Genomic DNA, 23,211 nt, shown 5'->3' on the forward strand with positions numbered 1-23,211 from the left:
TCAGTCCAGAGCATTGGTCCATCTATATCAGAGGTGGGTATCTGCCCATTGTCCTCTTTCCTATTTAGTGGTACCCAGTCTCTGTGAACTTCTAGGACAACCCATGAAACAGAAGACATTTCCCCAAGTCTGACATAGTTTTGTAAAATCCAAGATCTTGTCCCAGATCCACCTTTGGCGATGTCAAAACTTGCCCCTAACTCTTGTAGAGAAAACTAGCCAACAGGATGCCTGTGTTAACCCTGGAAGAAAGCTGGATTTTCTTCTGAGAATGGGTAAAGCAATCTTAATCTGCAATTTATTTGGGGGTGGGGGAATGGGTTGGAGAAGAGGGTCCCTCCACACTCCTGGAGAACAGCTCTGCCACTGGGGAAAGGGGAATCCACCATGCAAAGTGGGGGTTCACAACATATCCAGGGAAAATCTATGGGCTATATTTTTACCCTGGCCTTAAACTGCTAAGGTATATTTTGTTTCATGGGACTTCTTCTGAATTTATACTTCAGAATGGTTTCACTTTTTGCATAATTGTAGTGGTTTCAACTGTATGTTCTATCGTCGTGTCTGGGACCTTATGGGCAAGAGCAGGTAAGAAATCAGATAGAACATTACCTAAATAAAGAAAAGGTCTACCACCAACACCGGAACTTGAAATGGGTTGTTCTGAGGGGGTGAGGAGGAGAAGGTGGGGGGTCAAAGGTGGTTTTGGATCTACTGGATCCTTGAGAGTCCCAAGGATCTCGGTAGCGGCACCTGCCCTGTGGAACGCCCTCCCACCAGATGTCAAAGAGAACAACAACTACCAGACTTTTAGACAACATCTGAAGGCAGCCCAGTTTAAGGAAGCTTTTAATGTTTGATACATTACTGTATTTTAATATTGTGTTGGAAGCCGCCCAGAGTGGCTGGGGAGACCCAGCCAGATGGGCGGGGTATAAATAATAAATCATCATCATCATCATCATCATCATCATCATCTGACTCATTTCCCACCCCAGCATAATTTCTCTCCTGTTCATTTCAAAGGACTTTTAAAACAAAACTATGACACATAACCATCAAAGGGAAAGGAGTTTGTCAAATGCAACACTCTGCCATGCCCATTTAGGATTGCACAGAAGGGATTCCAGCATCCTGGGAAAATAACGTTTCTCAACTAGACAATTGCACACTCTGGTGTCATCACTGCTGATACTATAGTGCAGGCTCAAGTACCAGTTTAGCAGAGAGACATGGGAAGATGTTCTGCAACAAGTCAGGTCACTGGTCCATCGAGCCGACTGTTGGCCACCCAAGGATGGGTTCCAAAGTAAATAGAAGCCAAAGAGACTCACCTTCTCTCCCCTTTCTCCTTTTGGACCAGGCAGCCCCTGCAGGAGAAAACAAAGCAAAAGGCAGTTAGAAATCTATCTTCTCTTTGGAGGCAGAAAATGAAAAGGCCACTCTGAGAACTGACAGATACAGCAGCCTAGTCTTGTCATTCGCCAGCAAAACCTGCAAGGATATTATACATTTAATAAGTCTCTTTTACGGCTTGGTTCCTGCAGAGAGTGGACAAAGACCTTCCACAGCAGGAATGCTTGGCCAAAAGCATAACTCATCCCCTTGCATAGCATAATAATAATAATAATAATAATAATAATAATAATAATAATAATAATTTATTTATTCCCCGCCCATCTGGCTAGGTTTCCCCAGCCACTCTGGGCGGCTTCCAACTGAATATCAAAAACAATACAGCATCAGACATTAAAAACTTCCCTAAAGAGGGCTGCCTTCAGTTGTCTTTTAAAAGTAAAATAGTTGTTTATTGCCTTGACATCTGCTGGGAGGGCGTTCCACAGGGCAGGCGCCACTACCAAGAAGGCCCTCTGCCTGGTTCCCTGTAACCTTAATTCTCGCAATGAGGGAACCGCCAGAAGGCCCTCGGCGCTGGATCTCAGTGTCCGGGCTGAACGATGGGGGTGGAGACGCTTCTTCAGGTATACAGGGCCGAGGCCGTTTAGGGCTTTAAAGGTCAGCACCAACACTTTGAATTGTGCTTGGAAACGTACTGGGAGCCAATGCAGATCTCTCAGGACCAGTGTTATGTGGTCCCGGCGGCCACTCCCAGTCACCAGTCTAGCTGCCGCATTCTGGATTAATTGCAGTTTCCGGGTCACCTTCAAAGGTATCCCCACATAGAGCGCATTGCAGTAGTCCAAGCGGGAGATAACATAATAGCATAATCTGGGTAGGCAATACTTTGCAGGATACTGGTTACTAAGGGAAATCTGGTCTGGCCCATACCTGGGTGGAAGACCACCTTGAAATGTTCAGAATGCCAATTTGGGTTCTAGGATGGAAGGAAGGTGAGATAAAAATGTCATAAATAGCTGCATCTGCAAAAAAAAGTGATGACCTTTCCATAACACCTTGTTGGGTTAAGCAATGAATCCAATTGATTCTTCACAGGGACGGTATTCAAGGTACTGACTATTAATTGGTCTTCTGTTAAAGCATAATGCTACTTACTCTGCCCTTGAATTGATGTGTCTGTGTACTTTGTATTTTATTGGATTTGTACAGGTTTTACAGTTTGGCGCACTGCACCGAGTGCTTTTCTCGCAGAACGCATCTCAAAACTTTTTGAAACAATAAGGCAGACGTCTGTGCTTGAAAATGAGGAACAATGCACAATTAAATATGTGCCTATAAGTGAAGAATGGTGCACAATTAAGCCAATTACAGATTTCCAAGGGCAGCGAGGCCGTGAAATAACAATTTGGGAAAACAGCATTTTGTGGAAAATGACAGATCCAGTTTTGCAGATGCTGGTTATTTATTTGTTAGGTTATTCAGACTGCCCTATTCCAATGGCTGGGGGCAGGCAGCTAAATGTTTGTTGTCCTGGGCATGGAATGCCAGTGCTAGGAAGGAAGGAAGGAAGGAAGGAAGGAAGGAAGGAAGGAAGGAAGGGAGGGAGGGAGGGAGGGAGGGAGGGAGGGAGGGAGGGAAGGAAGGAAGGAAGGAAGGAAGGAAGGAAGGAAGGAAGGAAGGAAGGAAGGAAGGAAGGAAATGGAAGAAAGAAAGAAATTGGAAGAAAGGAAGGAAGGAAGGAAGGAAGGAAGGAAGGAAGGAAGGAAGGAAGGAAGGAAGGAAGGGACAGACAAGTTTTACATACTCCTGGGCTGGTGTGCACTTGTGGGGGTGAAATGGGGAAGACTTACCGTCGGACCAACTTCTCCTGGGGGCCCCTTCTCCCCACTGCTGCCTCGGGCGCCTGCTACACCTTGAAAACCCTGCAAAGATCCAGGGAGAGCCACAATGAATGAAGATGTCAGATGACGGAAAATTATTGCGACTTGAGGCTCGAGGGAGACCAGCAAAAACAAACTTGCAAAAAGCCCAGGGTGGGAATTACGGCCTTCAGGTTGAAGTCGGTGCCCCACCCAGTCGGGGGAACAAAATGTGAAGGCTGTATTGTGCATGGCTCATCCTCACTTCGTTTCCAATTAATGTCACAATTTATGGGCACAATAGTAGGTCAGAACTGCAAGTCCCAGAACGGTGTTATTTTCTCCCTTCCGTTTTTAATGGCTTTATTATGCAGACAGAATCTTGGCGCTCTCTCTTCCGACTTCTCTCTCACACACTCTGTTACTTTATCCTTCCAATCCCCTGCCTTTTTCCTGTCTTCTTGCACTGTCTTGCCTCCTTCTGACTTTTTTCTTCCTCTCCCCCTCTCTCCCCATTCTTTCTTCACAGTCCAAGCTGCCTCACAAGGTTGTTGTGAGGACAAAATGGGTAGGGAAATCTGCTGGGCAATTGCGGATGGGCAGAATAAAGATGTCCTGCGTCAGTATGGTGTAGCTAAGAGTATCAGTTGACCACCTGGGAGACCAGGGTTCAAATTCCCGCTCAGCCATGAAGCTTAGTAAGTGACCTTGGGAAGAGAAAACCACATATGCCACTTTGAAGAAAAGTAAGATCTCTCCTAAGCAATGCAGGTGGCGCTGTGGGTTAAACCACAGAGCCTAGGACTTGCTGATCAGAAGGTCAGTGGTTTGAACCCCCGCGATGGGGTGAGCTCCCATTGCTCAGTCCCTGCTCCTGCCAACCTAGCAGTTCGAAAGCACGTCAAAGTGCAAGTAGATAAATAGGTACCACTCTGGCGGGAAGGTAAACGGCATTTTCGTGCGCTGCTCTGGTTTCACCAGAAGTGGCTTAGTCATGCTGGCCACATGACCTGGAAGCTGTACACTGGCTCCCTCGGCCAATAAAGCAAGATGAGCACCGCAACTCCAGAGTCGTCCGTGACTGGACCTAATGGTCAGGGGTCCCTTTACCTTTACCTAAGATTTCTCCTATAATGAAAGTGTGTGTGTGATTTTTATTAATGGTATACAGTGGTACCTCGGGTTACATACACTTCAGGTTACATACGCTTCAGGTTACATATGCTTCAGGTTACAGACCCAGAAATAGTGCTTCAGGTTAAGAACTTTGCTTCAGGATAAGAACAGAAATCGTGCTCCGGCGGCATGGCGGCAGCAGGAGGCCCCATTAGCTAAAGTGGTGCTTCAGGTTAAGAACAGTTTCAGGTTAAGAACAGACCTCTGGAACGAATTAAGTACTTAACCCGAGGTACCACTGTAATGAATGAATGTATCTATGTTTATGTTTCTAAACGCAAGTCACCTGGGTATCTTTGGGTAAAAAGCAGTTAACAAGTCCAATTAAAAACAACAACTGTTAATAAAATGTATATTGTGTTATAGTGATCCAGAGTGACTCTGCTTTAGGAAACAAGGGACAGTGGGGGGGGGGTGCGGTTGAGATGGTTGGAAATGCTTTGTTTATCCAAGTCAATAAAATGCTCACAACCACAAAAGGAGGAGTTGAAAAGCAACGAAAACAAATGGTCTTGAAATACACATTTTAAATCTAGAACTTAGCCGGGAGTAGATCTTTAAATCTGGCTGAGATTCTTGCCGTCCGCTGTTGCAATAGCTTCCCTTTCTCCTCCCGCAAATCTGAAACAGCATCCCTGCCTTTTCTGATGAAAGGAGACGAGGCTACTAAGAAGTCAACGTCTGACACTCTGCTGCAACTTGGGTACCACAAAACTTGGCTTAGAGGAGATGCTCCAGGATTTGGAACCAGGTGGCTCAGTAGCTCTTGCTGAACAGTAGCCGGAGGAAGATGTAACAGTAATGAAGACACAGAGCACACTGTTCCTTTTGCCTGCCGTCCCTGCTAACCTGAGGGAAGTCGAGCTCAGCCTATTCCTGGTAGCAAGACCTTTGGAGCGGAAAAACTTGCCTTCTACATGACTGGCATCTCTTACCCTTGGTCCTGGTGGTCCAGGAGGTCCAACCGTGCCTTCCAGGCCTCGAACACCCTGCAAATCAAGTCAGAACAGTGAGTGAAAGGCTAAGGCTAAAACAGGGAGGGAGAGCTCAGGGGGGGATGTGCTGCCTTTAGGGATAAAGACATAAGAAGAGTCCTGCTGCTGGATCAGGCCAGGGACCCCTCTAGTCCAGTATCCTGTTCTCACAGTGGCCATCCAGACTGCCTCTTCTGGGAAAACCTGCAGGCAGGATCTGGGTGCGAAAGAGGCGTTCTCCCATCCTGTGGTTTCCAGCAATGAGCATTCAGAAGCATCGCTGCCTCCTACATTCTTTGCAAACCACTTTGAGGTTTCTTTTTTACAATCAAGTGGTGCATACCTGTTATTAAATAAATAAATAGCCATCTGGGACAGTCGCCACAGTTGCATTGGGTCTAATCCTCTTTTGGGTGGACATCTCTACATCCTGTCGGGGCCAGATTCTATCATTTGGCTTCATTGGATGCCCCTGAGTTCCTGCGGTAGCAGAGTTTGGATTTCATATCCCACTTTATCACTATCCGAAGGAGTCTCAAAGCGGCTAACATTCTCCTTTTCCCTTCCTCCCCCAAAACAAACACTCTGTGAGGTGAGTGGGGCTGAGAGACTTCACAGAAGTGTGACTGGCCCAAGGTCACCCAGCAGCTGCATATGGAGGAGCGGGGAAGCGAACCCGGTTCACCAGATTACGAGTCCACCGCTCTTAACCACTACACCACACTAGCAGAGATGGAGGGGAGAACTTATCACTACCCACTTTCTCTATACGATGCATAATATTATAAGCTTCTGGCATCTTGTCTCTTACTTGCCGTTTCACTAAAATAAAAACGTCCCAAATGTTGTAGCCAGTCCTCGTAGGGTTGATCTTCCAGCCCTTTGACCACTTTTGGTTGCCCTATCGTGGATGCACGAACATCCCCATCATCATCTCAGAACTGATCAAGGCTTCTTTGAGCAGCCCATGTACCAGTTCCCCCAAAATATGAATGCATTTCCTGGTATGGATGGGAGCTGATTGAGGCTATGTGTCTTTTTGCCCAGGCTTTGTGCATTTGAATTCCCCGAATTCCTGTTTTTCGATGCTTTTATTGGCTGTGTTTTCATCTTAACGATATTAATTTTTACATTGTACACTGCTCAGAGGTTCTTTTAAAAATATTAAGCAGTTCATAAATGCTTTTAAGCAAATTCAATTAATAATAGTTATTCCGCAAAATTTATAAACGTAAAAAAAACCATCAAAGAGTTTACAAAAAGAATTACCTCCCCCTTTCCCCCTCCCTTTGTATTTCTGTCAAATCTCCGTCTTCAAATATTGAATTAAATATATGACTCAGTTCCACCCAGCAGATTGCATCCAGTGCTGTGCTAACAGAGTTCTGCTTGCATAGCAGGACTTCTTCTCCTGGGTTCCCCACTCAAATATGCTCTGGAGGTGTTCCTCAGATTTCTAGAGCAGATTTTGAGGGTGTGGGGAGCATTTCAGGGAAGTGGGGTGGAAAGGAAAGTTCTGGTGTGTAAGCAGAAATCTGCTCCTTGAGCAGAATTGCAGCACAGGCTGCAACCCTGAGTTTCAGAACGACTGATGACCTCCTGTATCACAGGATAGATTTCTTGTTTTGCTGTCCCTGATTGTTTTTAGTTGCTCTCTTTCTGCTGAACACTTCAATAAAGATTTTTTTAAGCATTCACAAAAATTTGAGCCCTTCAGGAATGCTCCCAAAATAATGCTTGCAAAAAAAAAGGAAACAGTCAAACTTAATTATTTGACTCCCCCCCGACCCACAAATATAGAAAACCCATTGCAAAAAAGGGCAGTTGGGCGTAATGAAATCATACAGCAGAGTGCAAAATCCTTTTGCTTGTATTGTACTGTAGGGTGTTGGACTAGATAATAATAATAATTTTTTATTTATACCCTGCCCTTCCCGGTTCAGAAAACCAGGCTCAGGGCGCCTAACAAAAAATTTAAAACATTTAATTGATGCAACAAAAAACAGCTTAAAATACAGTATAAAACATGAATAACAATAAATTCCAAATTCAAAAGTCAATTTAGAGGGGAAATTCATCCAATAAACATTAGATGATCACCAGGGCTAGCTGGCTAAATTAGTCCTATTTGGGCCAGCGAGGAGACCAGGGGAGAATTAGCTGTGGGATCCCAGAGCGGGTAATCTTCATAAAAAGGGGAGGGAGAGGGAAGGAAGGGGAATAAAAGATCAGGCTAAGTTTAAATTGAAAGCCAGGCGGAATAGCTCCGTCTTACAGGCCCTGTAGAAGGAAGTTAAATCCTGCAGGGCCCTGGTCTCATGGGACAGAGCATTCCACCAGGTGGGAGCCATCACTGAGAAGGCCCTGGCCCTGGTGGAGGATAATCTGACTTCCTTAAGGCCCGGGACCTCTAAACTATGATTATTCATGGACCTTAAGGTCCTCTGCGGGGCATACCAGGAGAGGCGGTCCCGTAAATACGAGGGCCCTAAGCCACAAAGGGCTTTAAAGGTCCTTTTGAATCCCTTCCAAGTCTACAATTCTGTGAATTAATTTTGCCTTTCAGTTAGCAAGGATGGTGGGAGAAGAAAGTAGTCACAGCAGCCGCAGCCAATATTGTGCGGTCTTGCAGCATTTGAAGGGGCAAGCATGACACCCATCTGAGGACCAGGCAACCTCATTTCTCAATGAGAAAGCTTAAAATGATGTTCAGGTGAGGCATTTGCCTCCCTAAGATCCCACAAGAATTATGCTCTGGCATTCTCTCAGCAGCCTGCAAGGGATTCTGGGACTTTCCTTTGGGACTGCACCTTACATCATTGCTTGCGATCAAATTATTCGTGCTGCACCGCCTGAGGATCGTTCTATCCTAATGGTGATATTATCCTCGATAGCTAAATGAAGCATCTCTGTTCAGAAGCATCATGTCAGGTGCTGTAAAGAAACATGGTGCAATGGGGAAGAAATTCCTGGGAGTGGCACAATATCTGTTTCACTTGTGCTTGCTCCCATGTTCACGGAGAATTGCGCTCTCTCTTCAACTTGTGGTTTGGGCCATTTGAGAACCCACATTTGATGGTTGCCAGACTGCCCAGTGCTTTTACCTTTGATCCTTGAATCCCGTCTTTCCCTGGAGCTCCTTGAGGACCCATCAAACCCTGCAGACAAACAGAACTGTTATTCAGGAAGCATATCCTTTGTCTTGAGAGTCCCATGGACTGCAAGAAGATCAAACCTATCCATTCTTAAGGAAATCAGCCCTGAGTGCTCATTGGAAGGGCAGATCCTGAAGCTGAGGCTCCAGTACTTTGGCCACCTCATGAGAAGAGAAGACTCCCTGGAAAAGACCCTGATGTTGGGAAAGATGGAGGGCACAAGGAGAAGGGGACGACAGAGGACAAGATGGTTGGATAGTGTTCTCGAAGCTACCAGCATGAGTTTGACCAAACTGCGGGAGGCAGTGGAAGACAGAAGTGCCTGGTGTGATCTGGTCCATGGGGTCACGAAGAGTCGGACATGACTAAACAACTAAACAACAACACAACAACATCCTTTGTCAAAGCACCTCATGATTAAGCCAGAATCTCAGGACCTTTTTCCGATGAGGCCAAGAACAACAGCTTTGAAAAGACCTTGATTTATTTTTGCCTTCCCTCCAGCAGACATAGTTTCATCATCCCCTCTCTATCTCTCCTGAACCAACCTGAAGTCAGGGTGTGCCAAGCACATAGCAATGTACCTGTTTGTTACCTGTTAACGAGAGGCCCCCCACACTCCCTACCTGTGGATCTATTCAGGCCTGGCACCAGCACACAGCAGAGCTTGGCAAATGCCAAGGCCCCAGCTGTGGGTTTCTCTGAGAAGCCACACACCACAATGCCCTGAAGTGGCTGATCTAATGTCACTCCAGGGCATTGGGAAAAAGGGAAATGACATTTCCCAGATCCCATGTGATGCTAATGGGTGAGGGAGCAAGCATGCAAGCCCCAAACTGGAGGAAAGCCAGCCCCTTTGGAAGAAAGGGAACCTGAGCCAATATAGTGTCACTATGTAGATGTGGGAGGGACGCAGGTGGCGCTGTGGGTAAAACTTCAGTGCCTAGGACTTGCCGATCGCATGGTCAGCGGTTCGAATCCCCGCGGCGAGGTGAGCTCCCATCGTTCGGTCCCTGCTCCTGCCCACCTAGCAGTTCAAAAGCACCCTCAAGTGCAAGTAGATAAATAGGTACCACTTTATAGCGGGAAGGTAATGGCATTTTCGTGTGCTGCGCTGGTGCTGGCTCGCCAGAGCAGCTTCGTCACGCTGGCCACGTGACCCGGAAGTGTCTTCGGACAGCTCTGGCTCCCGGCCTCTTAAGCGAGATGAGCACACAACCCCAGAGTCGGACACGACTGGCCCGTATGGGCAGGGGTACCTTTACCTTTACCTTTATGTAGATGTGGAATAGGTATATTTGTGAGTGTTTATAGTACCATGTAGTGTTTGCACCCTCTCTCGCTTTCCCTCCAGCCAATTTTGGATCTGAAAACATCTTCCCATCCCTCATGCTTTACTGCTATCCTATGCATTTGGGTGGTTTCAGCAGTCTGGAAATATTTCAGTGGCACCGCAGGGGTTGCTAAATATGCATGCGGGACTTGACATCTTTCCACAGGGCCTGCAAGACAGAGCTGTTCCACCAGACCTTTGGCCAAGGCGCAGTCTGATGCCCTCCTTCTGTAATCCTCATAGCACTCTAGCCCAATGGTTGCCATTAATTTGATTCTGAATTGATTTTAGAATGAATTGATTTTAGAATCTATTTCAATTAATTGATTGTGATTTTATGTAAACTGTGTTATTTTTTACTGTTGTTAGCCGCTCTGAGCCCGGCTTCGGCTGGGGAGGGCGGGATATAAATAAATTATTATTATTATTATTATTACTACAGTGGTACCTCGGGTTAAGTACTTAATTCGTTCCGGAGGTCCGTTCTTAACCTGAAACTGTTCTTAACCTGTAGCACCACTTTAGCTAATGGGGCCTCCCACTGCCGCCACTGTGCAATTTCTGTTCTCATCCTGAAGCAAAGTTCTTAACCTGAGGTACTATTTCTGGGTTAGCAGAGTCTGTAACCTGAAGTGTATGTAACTTGAAGCATATGTAACCTGAGGTACCACTGTATTCTTATTCTTATTCTTATTCTTATTCTTATTATTATGTGACCCTCTGTTACTGGTGCAGTGCAATGATGTCTATGCAGAAGATTCACATCCCTTGATGGCATGACCCACAACAACAGGGGTGCCATCAGTTTGGGGAGCAGCCAGCTGGATGAGCAGGAGGACCCCCAAAGGCAGCACGCTTACCTCTCCCCGCCCCCTTTTTAAGTAAGTATAGTAATAAGCATGTTCATCAGGGCAGGTGGTAGGCAGCCATTGCAAGACCATTAAGTCAAGGCATAGCTTTGTCCCCAAATTCTGGTTATTTTCAAACTCATGATGTCATAATGCAGTTCAATTTAGTTTAAAGAAGTTGCCATCATTTCCAATAAGAACACATTAAAGTAATCCCTTTTCCTTTCTTCTAAGTACAAACGTACAGCTTGCTCCACTCCCGATCTTTTCCATCCGGGAGACTGTTTGAGAGCTGGGCATTTGGAAATTGAGCTGTCACGTTCCGTTGTTCTCGCTCCCACTTATAGCCTGTTCATCCTTGGCCAAGGTCATGTAAGCTTCTCTCTTTAAACTAGCTTATCCATCTGCAAAATCTCCATAATTCTTTTGCTGACCTCCTAAAGCGGCTCTGAGACTTCAGATAATTAATGTTTGCCAAACTGCAGGGCCCAAGAAAAGGGAATACAGAGCTAGCTAGCGGGGAAAAATAGCACCATTATGGGATTCCCACCTCAGAAGAAGAAGCGCAGTTTCAAAGCAAGGCTCGAAAGCAACAGGAGAACTGTCTGCAATCCTGCCTGGGAAAGCTGCCAGATCATAATAATAGATGGGTGGAAATTACAAAGAGAGAGTGAGAGAGAGAAAAGTGTGTGTCATAATTACCCGCATCCCTGGACTTCCGCTGTCTCCTTTGTCTCCTTTAATACCTGGTGGTCCCTAGAATTTGAATGCAGGGGGGGAAATGACTGAATGTATATTATCTGCACAGTTCCAGAGCTAGCATATATCTTTATATCCTCGAGCATTTCACAGATATAAAAAGGAATGCCTATGTATTTGTAAATCTCCTTTTCTCACACCAAGAGGTTTTGTAAATGTAGGCCCACTCACATATGTATGTAAGAAAGCCCTCCTGGATCAGGCCCAAGGCCTATCTAGTCCAGCATCCTGTTTTCACCAACCAGGTGCCCACGCAAAGCCTGCAGGCAGAACCTAAATGCAACAACACTCTTCCCCAATTCCAATTCCCCAATTGCAAATGGCATTCAGAACAGTGGAGGTAGCACACATGCCTCAAGTCCTCCACAGATCTGTCTATTTCGCCTTTTAAAGGCATCCAAGTTGCTGGTTGGAAAAGGAGGGCATTTGTACACTTTGGATTTCTGTATGTGTGCTCATGTGTCCGGCGTCAGAGGATCCCAATCGCCCCACAGCAGACTGCCAGGAAGGGATAAGACAAGGGAAGTTCTTACCAGTGGCTTTTATTCAATATTCACAGAGAGAGGCTTAGAAATGCAGCCTCTTGGAGTAATGGTGTTGCTCCACTTGAAACCTCACCCCCTCCATCTCTCCTACTTCCTCATGAGTCATCACTACGGGTGCTGGAAAGGGCCTTTCACCTTTGAGCTCTTTGCTCTCCTACTTTCAATGCCCGCTGGGTTCTCAGAAGGGTGTGTGTGTCTGGAATGCTTTCTAAGTCCGTCAGCTGTCTCTCCCCTGTTGTTTCTTCTTCTTCTTCCGCCTCTTCCTTTCCCATTCTTTCCAAACTTTTCTCCTCACCTGCCTCTGAGCTGTGATCTACCTCAACCCCCTGTTGTAATTCTGAACTGTCTCCTTCTTCTCTGGAATGGTCAGGCTGGGGAGGCGGTCTCCACCGTTCCTCCTCTGTCCCAAGAACAAAACCATGGGGATGTAGTGGCTGTCAGGAGTTCATCCTACACTCGGGTAGGACCCTGGCAGAGACACATGCCCGACTGGCATGTTCCCTCCCTCCTGGTCGATTGTTCGGGAGCTTCAAAAACTTTCTTCAGCCTGAACATCACAGCGACCGATGCCAACAGAGACCGGCACACTTAGAGATCCACAGAGCCTTTGCAGCTTTGCGTAACAGACCTCAGGAACTCAGCATTTTGGCTAATCTACTTTATTTACATATAAACACACACGGAGCACTGCAACATGGCTCCCTTTCTCTCTAGCATCAGACAGCAAAGAGAAAAAGAACAAAGGACAATAGTCCCACTTCATGGAACACAGTAACACAAACATCCTGTCTCTGTCACTTCCCACTCTGTGGAATGAAAACATACACCATCATGTGAAAGACAACAATCCTATGACTGCAATCATACATCAGGAATTCTAACCATGGCTACCCTCCTGAAGGCTATTCTCTGCTTGTTGTTCATTGTATTTGATTTAGGGTTGGGCACAGCCCATTGCCCTTCCACTGTCCCCAAAATGAATAAAGATTTTGAATGCAGCAGCAACAACAAAACGTGTTGCATCCAGCTAAGTTGTCCTGTTAGTCCGAGAACTTCTTCCTGTGCAATGTGTTTTCAGAGCCCACTCTTTCAGGTTACGTCCTGCGGCAACACGGAAGTACCGGAAAGGGTTACTTCCAGGTTTTGCTGCTCGCGCATGCACAGAAGCACAAAATGATGTCACGCACATGCGCAGAAGTGGTGAATCATAAACCATGCCTGTGCAGACGCACCGCAGGTTGCGCTCTTTTCATGTTGCGAACGGGCTTCCAGAACGGATCCCATTCACAACTAGAGGTACCACTGTACTAATACTAATAATAGGATTTCCTCTCCATCTCTTCTTCCCTGTGCCCTCCATGCCCCCTCAAATCTGCTCTGAATGGTTGGTGAAATTGCCAGAACAGATGCTGAGGGGTGCACAGGAAGAAGAATGGGAGAGGAAGTTCCACTGCATACTCATGGGACAACTTCATTGGCTACAACCCTGAGTTTCCTTTCAGGGATTCTTGCAGTCCTCAGCAGGAAAAGGTGCTCTGCTAGGAAGTGGAAGAGGCCATCACCTCCTCCTCCTCCTCTGCCAGTTCCTCTTGCCCCAAGGTAAGCATTGGGTCTTTGGGACCAGGGAGAGGAGGAGGAGAAGGGGTTCAGCCAGAGTTGGGATGGGCAAATCTTCCAGCAGCAGGCAATGCCCATCTTGCTGTTTGCACTAATTTAAGCAGTGGTGTTCGTCCTGCTCTAATCTCTGCAGCCCACCTCAATTTAATACATGTTGTCTTGGGGCAATTTCTGAAGTAGTGTATATATGTGTGTGTGTGTCAGCAAAACCCACATGGGCAAAGAAAAGAAGAAGAAAGAGACTTACTATGGGGCCCTGCACAGTCATCCCTTGGGTGCCTGGTGTCCCTTGGTGTCCTCCTGGCCCTTCTGGCCCAACTTGCCCAGGTGGGCCTGGCTCACCCTAAAGCCACCAGATGCCAAGGAAACAAGGAAATGTATTCATACATCAGTATCTTGCAGGTACTCAGATTCCCAGCACAACAAACTCCCTTTGCAAAAACCAAAGTCAAAGCCAGAAGAGAGAAAGGGATGAAAACCTTGATTCATTCATTCATTCATTCATTCTCATGTTGCCTTTCTGCCAGAGGAGGACTTGAGGCAGCTCACAGCATAAATCAGATACCACTAAAAACACACATCAAATATATATACTTTTTTTTAAAAAAATCAGCATTTTAGTCCACTTTGCTCCCAAGCGATGCATTTTTGTATGTCATATTCACATTTTTAGGCACATTTGGGTTGGAGAACTGCACTGCAAAATGCAAAGAAGTCTGAATTTTGAAGGATTGCTGTGGTTTGGCACCTGTATTGTTTCGGGAAGCGCAGAAGGGGTAGGTTTGCATTAAAATGTGAACCAAATCTCTCTGCCACACCCCTCCCCCATTCATATGGGTCTCTATTTCAGTCATAGCTTGGGTCATCTTACCAAGGGTCATCAAGGCCAAACCCCTGCAATGCAGGAACCACAGCTAAATATTTGAAACATTTGGGTTGATGTCTCCTCCCCCTGTTTTAAGGGGTTCTGTTAAAAAGCTGCTAAGGGACATGGGTTAAACCACAGAGCCTAGGACTTGCTGATCAGAAGGTTGACGGTTTGAATCCCCACAACGGGGTGAGCTCCCGTTGCTCGGTCCCTGCTCCTGCCAACCTAGCAGTTCGAAAGCACGTCAAAGTGCAAGTAGATAAATAGGTACCACTCCGGCGGGAAGGTAAACGGAGTTTCCGTGCGCTGCTCTGGTTCGCCAGAAGTGGCTTAGTCATGCTGGTCACATGTCCCGGAAACTGTAAGCCGGCTCCCTCGGCCAATAAAGCGAGATGAGCGCCGCAACCCCAGAGTCGGTCACGACTGGACCTAATGGTCAGGGGTCCCTTTACCTTTACCTTAAAAAGCTGCTGCTGCAAGTTGTTTACTCTGTTTTGGACGAGAAGTCCAAATCTACATTTCGCTGCATCTCTGCTTGACTGTGACAGTCACTCTGCAGCAGGCAAAGGGAACGAACAAAGCCGCCAGAGCCACATTGGTGGGTTTCAACATTTCCCAAAGCTTTCCACGTTGCATATCAAAGCTGTTGGCTCTTTTCGTCTGTTGATCTATAGCGGGAAGGTAGCTCCTTTCTGTGGCTGTCACAGTGATTTGGGATGGCTGGGGTGGGGAGGGAGAGAAATCTGCCGTGGCCGTAATAAACAGCAGTGCAAAATCTAACACAAAGTAGGGGAAAGACCTTGTCATTCTGGACAGCAAAGTGTTATTAGGCCTTTTAAGATAGAGGCACCTGCTCTCTGATATAATCACAATATTTTGCATTCAGGCATCGTCAGTACACTGTGCGCTGCCCCCTTAAATGCAACCCAGCCTCCTTCCTCGATCTAGATCCCTTGGAGAAGGAGAGATCCTGCTGCAGACCTGTGTTTGGAGCCCTCCTATAGAGTGATATACCATAGTTTTCCATGTATAAGACGAGGTTTTGTTATTTAAAAATTATGTTAAAAATCGTGGGATGTCTTATACACGGATAGTGAATCATAGAATCATAGAGTTGGAAGAGACCACAAGGGCCATCGAGTCCAACCCCCTGCCAAGCAGGAAACACCATCAGAGCACTCCTGACATATGGTTGTCAAGCCTCTGCTTAAAGATCTCCAAAGAAGGAGACTCCACCACACTCCTTGGCAGCAAATTCCACTGTCAAACAGCTCTTACTGTCAGGAAGTTCTTCCTAATGTTTAGGTGGAATCTTCTTTCTTGTAGTTTGGATCCATTGCTCCGTGTCCGCTTCTCTGGAGCAGCAGAAAACAACCTTTCTCCCTCCTCTATGTGACATCCTTTTATATATTTGAACATGGCTATCATATCACCCCTTAACCTCCTCTTCTCCAGGCTAAACATGAATGGGGGGGATGTGGGATTGGTTGCTGCCGCGAGCCGGAGATTGTCAGCCGCTATTGGGTGTGTTCATCTCCTGTGATGAGGCTGCATTTTAATATTTTAATGTTTCAATATTTTAATGTTGTATTTTAATCTTGTTTTTAAGTTGTATTCATTCAGCTTGTTTTTATTATTGCTTGTTAGCCGCCCTGAGCCCAGCCTTGGCTGGGGAGGGCAGGGTATAAATAAACAATATTATTATTATTATTATTATTATTATTATTATTATTATTATTATTATTATTAGCTGTGGCAAGGGCTGGTGTTGATTGGCTGTCGCTACGGTAATTTGGCAGGTGATTGGTGGCTTCTGCCAGTGAGGGGAAAGATGATAGGTGGCTTTCTGTAACAGCGAGTGGCAGTGTAGGTGAGGCGGGTGAGCTCAACAAAAAAACACTCAACAACTCCGGGCCCCTTCCCCTAAAAAAGCTCAACAACTCTGGGCAATCTCTCCCCCATTTTCTTAATTTGGAGTCCCCCCAAGTAGAGGGGTGTATAACACATGGGGGCGTCTTATACACAGAAAAATATGGTATGCGAACCCATTGTAGTCGTTTACTTTCTTATTGCAATTTTTAATCATTTACCTTTGTCAGTTTATTTTTTATTGTGTTAAAAATAAAACCCAGAGCAAAAACTAAAGGGGGGGGGGGCTTTCAAAGAGAGGAAAAGGATCATGTTGAAATCACCCTGTTTTGTGGGCAAGTAACTGAAGTTCAAGAAACACAAGTAATGTCAGCCTCAGGTTTCTAGTCCCTAGGGTGGCAGCTCTCTGACCCCATGCTCAGTTGTATTGCCTATCCCCTTTGGCAATTTACTTTTCTGGGTTCAGTGCAGAAATGGCCACTATGGGGTGGTTTGCTTTTAATTGTCTTTTTTCCAACTGCTCTGACAATAAGCTATTTAGGTATGGTGGGGAATGCAAGGCAGGGGGCGCAGCGGGGGCAGAGAGCAGTTATCTTCATGCCACTGCAAAATCAACTGTTTATTGCCATGGTCAATGAAAAGCACCCTGTGCAAAACTGCAAAGCACCACTGAAGAGGAAGTCCCCTGATCTCTTTGGCTGCTCACATCTCACTGCTATAGGGAGGGATCATACATCACCCAGCAGGAGACTTGCACACTCTTTGCTTCTTGGAGCCGAGAGCTGCGTCACAAAATTCAGAGCAGTGTGAAATGCAAAAGATAATAATGTTCTCATCTGTTTCGATTTATTTGTTGCCCAATACCAAATACAGCTCTCAGGCAACTTGCCTATGGGAGTAAAAAAACAGCCATCAAGTTTAACAATAGCTCTATCACACAACCAAAATATCAACGCAGAAGCAGCACTAGACTCTTAGGTCAGGATCTTGTTTGGGGGAGTTTTGTGGTGAGGGATTGTAGCTGCTATTAGTATTAATTTATTTGTATATTTATTTTTAGATCTTAATAATAATAATAATAATAATAATAATAATAATAATAATTTATACCCCGCCCATCTGGCTGCGTTTCTCCAGCCACTCTGGGTGGCTTTCAACAGAATATTAAAATACAATAGTCTATTAAACATTAAAAGCTTCCCTAAACAGGGGTGCCTTCAGATGTCTTCTAAAAGTCTGGTAGTTGTTTTTCTCTTTGACATCTGGTGGGAGGGAACTCCACAGGGCGGGTGCCACTACTGAGAAGGCCCTCTGCCTGGTTTCCTGTAACTTGGCTTCTCGCAGTGAGGGAACTGACAGAAGGCCCTTGGTGCTGGACCTCAGCATCCGGGCAGAATGATGGGGTTGGAGACGCTCTTTCAGGTATACTGGACTGAGGCCGTTTAGGGCTTTAAAGGTCAGCCCCAACACTTTGAATTGTGCTCAGAAACATACTGGGAGCCAGTGTAGGTCTTTCAAGACCGGTGTTATGTGGTCTCGGCGGCCGCTCCCAGGCACCAGTCTAGCTGCCGCATTCTGGATTAGTGGTAGTTTCCGGGTCACCTTCAAAGGTAGCCCCACATAGAGTGCATTGCAGTAGTCCTAGCGATTTATGTAGAAAGGGTCCAGTTTGGTTGTGTGCTTTTCATTTGTTGTTTGTGACTACTCTTGCTGTATTCATAATTATGTCAACCTTGTGTTGTAAGACACCTTGAGCATGGTTTTAACTATGGAAAGGCAGCATACAAATAAAATGTGAGAACTAAGCATGATCACCATAGTCCCCCCAGAATACTGCCTCTGACAGTGGAGGGAGAACATTGCCATTATGGATAGTAGCCACTAACAGTTTTACCCTCCATGAATATGTCTGACCCTCTTGTCACCAGCTGGTTTAGACGCAGCACCTCTTACCTTGGGCCCTGGCTCGCCTTGTTCCCCCTGAGGTCCTCTCCTTCCAGGACTACCCTGAAGAACAAGGGACAAAACAACAAAACCAATTCAAAAAGCTTTCCTTTCCACCGCAGGAAACAGCAGGGGCGGCAAAAGCATTCTCTGAAGAAGATGGACCCCTTTTTGGCCCTTTTTCGGAAAGTGGAAGTGAAGATGTCAGCGCTGCCACCAGGCGGCAAAAAAGATTTTGTTCACAACAATAAGAGATGGGGTTGTGGTAGTGGTGGGGGGGAGCAGGAATAATTGGGGTAGCAGGAGGGAAAAGAGGTGGCAGTGCCACTGTAAAGAGGAGGGTGACGTGGGGGTCCAGTGGGGTGGGGTGGGGACCATCCCAAGACCTCCTGAAATCTGGGGCTATCCCTAGATGAAGAGTTTGGATTTGATATCCCGCCTTTCACTCCCTTTAAGGAGTCTCAAAGCGGCTAACATTCTCCTTTCCCTTCCTCCCCCACAACAAACACTCTGTGAGGTGAGTGGGGCTGAGAGACTTCAAAGAAGTGTGACTAGCCCAAGGTCACCCAGCAGCTGCATGTGGAGGAGCGGGGAATCGAACCTAGTTCACCAGATTACAAGTCTACCGCTCTTAACCACTACACTATACTGGTTGATGTTCCTAAGGGAGAACAAAACAGGTGAAAAGCAGCCACCAAGCGGTCCAGTAGCTCAAGAGTGAAGCTTCACCTGTCAGTCACCCAACCCACTTTGCCCACCGATAGAGAACAGATATCTGTGTAGGTTAACAGCAGAAAACCTTGTTAAAGGCGAACACTGCTGTACAAGGGGAAACATCTTATTACACCTCGGGTACCTCGGGTTAAGAACTTAATTCATTCTGGAGGTCCGTTCTTAACCTGAAACTGTTATTAACCTGAGACACCACTTTAGTTAATGGGGCCTCCCGCTGCCGCCGCGCGATTTTTGTTCTCATCCTGAAGCAAAGTTCTTAACCTGAGGTACTATTTCTGGGTTAGCGGAGTCTGTAACCTGAAGTGTCTGTAACCTGAGGTACCACTGTACAGTGATGGGGGCCACATCCTTTTTTCTCCAAGTGCTTCTGACTTTGCCAGGCTGGCTAATCTGTATTCCAGGCACTTGCATCAAAATAAACTGGGGAAAATGGTTTGTGCTTGTAGAATTTCTACATGGGCATTCCGGCTGCGATGGAGAACAGAGGTTTGGTGGGGAGCAGCATGGTTGTTCTGAATTCATCCGGACTTGACACATCACCAGTGGATCTAGAAACATACTAAACTGCTGAAGGTCATGGACTACATGGAACTGGCAGAGATGACTGGCAGAATCCGTGACCAGGGAGAAGAGTCGGTGGAGGAAGATTGGAAGAAGTTTAAAGATTACCTGCAGAAGCACTGTAAAATTAAGGAATGTTGAAATGACGTTTGATTGAAAATAAGTGGTACTGGTAAAGAGATGCTTAAGAAAATGTAAATAGGGATTGATAATTGGAAATGGATATTTACAATAATAGGTTAATATATGGAGTAAGGATGAATGTTAGAGGGTAAGGATTTGCTGAATTTAATATTTGATCTGGAATACAAAATGGGAGGTGTGAGGAGGTCAAGAAACTAGTGAAGAAAATATAAGATTTGAAAATATTAATCTATTTTTAGTTTTGATTTTTGGCTTTTCTCTTTGTTCTTATTCTTTATTCTTTATTTTTTCTTCTTTCTTCTATCAACTGTTTTTCTACTGCGTATCTTTTATTTGTTTTGCTTTTGTAGTTTGAATGTTGGAATTTGTTTTTATTGTTTGTGAAACATTAATAAATATCATTTTAAAAAAAATAGAAACATACTAAACTGCAAGCATGCCCAGGTGATTCATGAACTATTGACAGATTAAGCAGTGCTCTGCTTCCCCACCCCATTTCTCTTCCTTTTTTAATCCGTCGGATTACTGTTTTGGATTAGGCAGTATCGAACAGAGAAGGCTTTGGTACAGATTGAATGTTTCCTGCACTGCAACAAATTCCAAACAGGACTTACATTTACATACTGACCATCTGGGTGGTTTTTACACAGGGAAACAAAACAAAATACAATTTAAGATAGAAGCCCTTCAATCTTGGAATTAAATCGCAAGGCAACGAAAGCAACTAAAATGGGCAAAACGACAACGCAGCAGCTAAAGCCATTAAAAGCCAGCGTAAATTCAGCAAGGGGAAATTTGGTGCAAAAACCGAAGCACCCAATATGATGTAATTAGCAAGCCTGGGTGAACAGGAATGTATTTTACCTATCACCTAAGAGACCACAGCATAGGCACCAGGCATGGCCCTTTGTGGAGAGCATTCCCTAAGGAGGATGCTACATAAGAAAAGCCATTTGGGGTGAGAGCAAAGGCCCATCTTAGAATCATAGAATCATAGAATCATAGAGTTGGAAGAGACCACAAGGGCCATCGAGTCCAACCCCCTGCCAAGCAGGAAACACCATCAGAGCACTCCTGACATATGGTTGTCCAGCCTCTGCTTAAAGACCTCCAAAGTAGGAGACTCCACCACACTCCTTGGCAGCAAATTCCACTGTCGAACAGCTCTTACTGTCAGGAAGTTCTTCCTAATGTTTAGGTGGAATCTTCTTTCTTGTAGTTTGGATCCATTGCTCCGTGTCCGCTTCTCTGGAGCAGCAGAAAACAACCCTTCTCCCTCCTCTATGTGACATCCTTTTATATATTTGAACATGGCTATCATATCACCCCTTAACCTCCTCTTCTCCAGGCTAAACATGCCCAGCTCCCTTAGCCGTTCCTCATAAGGCATCGTTTCCAGGCCTTTGACCATTTTGGTTGCCCTCCTCTGGACACGTTCCAGTTTGTCAGTGTCCTTCTTGAACTGTGGTGCCCAGAACTGGACACAGTACTCCAGGTGAGGTCTGTCCAGAGCAGAATACAGTGGCACTATTACTTCCCTTGATCTAGATGCTATACTCCTATTGATGCAGCCCAGAATTGCATTGGCTTTTTTAGCTGCCGCGTCACACTGTTGGCTCATGTCAAGTTTGTGGTCAACCAAGACTCCTAGATCCTTTTCACATGTACTGCTCTCAAGCCAGGTGTCACCCATCTTGTATTTATGCCTCTCATTTTGTCCAGCATCCTGTTCTGACAGTGGCCAAGAAGATGCCTCTTGCAAGCCTGCAAGCAGGACTTGAGTGCAACAATGCCCTTCCTCCTGGGGTTTCCACCAGCTGGTACCCAGAGGCCTTTGACGGAGGAAAGAGAACATAGCCATGTACCCTCTTAACACATCTCTGCTTTCCGAAATGGGTTGAAGTCGTAGGTGCAATTCTGTTCCCTGGGTGGTTATGCCCAATGCCATTTTTCTGGGAACAAAAGTTCAACTCACCGGAGGCCCTGGAGGCCCAGGGAGGCCTGGGATCTCAGAAGTGCAGCTGCAGGACGGGAGGAAGCTAGGGCAGACCTCTTCATCTCTCTGAAAGAGCAGCAAAAAAGATGGGATGTAGGAATGATCGTTGGGTATGGTGCACACTTCCGCCCGCGGACAAAGCCCCAGCTGTCTGAACATCTTGCCCTCTGTCTAACCTTTGCTCTCTTAGTGGTCTGCCGTGCCCTGTCTGTGACCTTTGTCTCCTTCGTCATACATTGTGCAAGGGGAAAATGATGTGGTGGAAACAGGGGCCAAAATAACTTTGCACGATCTCGGGATTGGAAGATGTGTAAAGGTCACAGTCCAAAATGTATCTGACTGGTTTTGCATATTGTGCCAATAAAAGGAGCCTCCACAGAGCTAGCCGGCAGCTTGCCAGTGCACAGCTCACCTGCATTAAAACTCCTGCCTTGTGTCCTTCACTTCAATGGGACTCACAAGTGGAACTCTAAACCTGCAAAAAGAAACCCTTTTCTTGCAGGGGCAGTTATGATTCTCTCCAGGCCTTACCAACTTACTCTTCCCCCAACATTCTTTGGTGGAGGCATCAATCACAATGAAACTGGTATAAAACCATTGTGCAGTTGTAATGCGGATGCGTCATGAATTCCCAACGCCAGGAAGAAGAAGAAGAAGAAGAAGAAGAAGAAGAAGAAGAAGAAGAAGAAGAAGAAGAAGAGGAGGAGGAGTTTGGATTTGATATCCCGCCTTTCACTCCCTTTAAGGAGTCTCAAAGCAGCTAACATTCTCCTTTCCCTTCCTCCCCCACAACAAACACTCTGTGAGGTGAGTGGGGCTGAGAGACTTCAAAGAAGTGTGACTGGCCCAAGGTCACCCAGCAGCTGCATGTGGAGGAGCGGAGACGCGAACCCGGTTCCCCAGATTACGAGACTACCGCTCTTAACCACTACACCACACTGGCTCTCTACACCACACTGAAGAAGTGGAGCCTCTATACTTACCATTGCTGGAACATCACAACATCGGTCCTCTTCAGGCCACAAACTGCTGCACACAATCTGCAGTGACTGCAGCTGGAACTATAGATACAACAGAGTTAGATAATGATGATGATTGCATTTGTATTGCACCTTTCCTTCAAGGAACACAAGGCAACGTACATAGTTCTCCCCTTTCCCATTTTATTTTTTTTTGGGGGGGGTTGGGGGGAGGACAGTGAAGAAGGGTAAGGTTTAACTGCATTCGCTGATCCTTCCTAGTTTTGCAGAGTTATTGCATAGCGCAAGGGATAGTTTCAGTTTTGGTTCGTCTCAGTTTTCATTTTCCTGGCCTTAAGTTCCTTTCTCCACATTTCCACAACAGTTTATGTTACTTTTTTAAAAAAATCCTTATGAAAATTCATCCGCCTGTTGGTGCAGAGTGACACCAATCCTGCCTGGTGTGGCTTTGCCAGTGCGTTCCCTATGGGAAACATGCTGTCGAAAAAA

The 23,211-nt window shown here is 45.9% G+C and overlaps 1 protein-coding gene across 2 annotated transcripts in view; it reads right to left on the reverse strand.

Annotated features, from left to right (window-relative positions):
• COL20A1 (collagen type XX alpha 1 chain) overlaps positions 1 to 23,211 on the reverse strand; it is a 139,348-nt gene that overhangs the window by 15,118 nt on the left and 101,019 nt on the right. For both annotated transcript variants that reach the window (XM_083507331.1, XM_083507330.1), the window contains exons 27-35: positions 22,726 to 22,803; positions 21,722 to 21,808; positions 18,316 to 18,369; positions 13,873 to 13,968; positions 11,407 to 11,460; positions 8,473 to 8,526; positions 5,330 to 5,383; positions 3,210 to 3,281; positions 1,335 to 1,370 (exon numbers count right to left, since the gene is read on the reverse strand). In XM_083507331.1, coding sequence (XP_083363457.1) covers positions 1,335 to 1,370; positions 3,210 to 3,281; positions 5,330 to 5,383; positions 8,473 to 8,526; positions 11,407 to 11,460; positions 13,873 to 13,968; positions 18,316 to 18,369; positions 21,722 to 21,808; positions 22,726 to 22,803 — 585 coding nt within the window. The remainder of the gene's footprint in view (positions 1 to 1,334; positions 1,371 to 3,209; positions 3,282 to 5,329; positions 5,384 to 8,472; positions 8,527 to 11,406; positions 11,461 to 13,872; positions 13,969 to 18,315; positions 18,370 to 21,721; positions 21,809 to 22,725; positions 22,804 to 23,211) is intronic.

The sequence above is a fragment of the Podarcis liolepis genome (assembly GCF_965112155.1).
Source record: "Podarcis liolepis genome assembly, chromosome: 6".
Taxonomy (NCBI): Eukaryota; Metazoa; Chordata; class Lepidosauria; order Squamata; family Lacertidae; genus Podarcis; species Podarcis liolepis.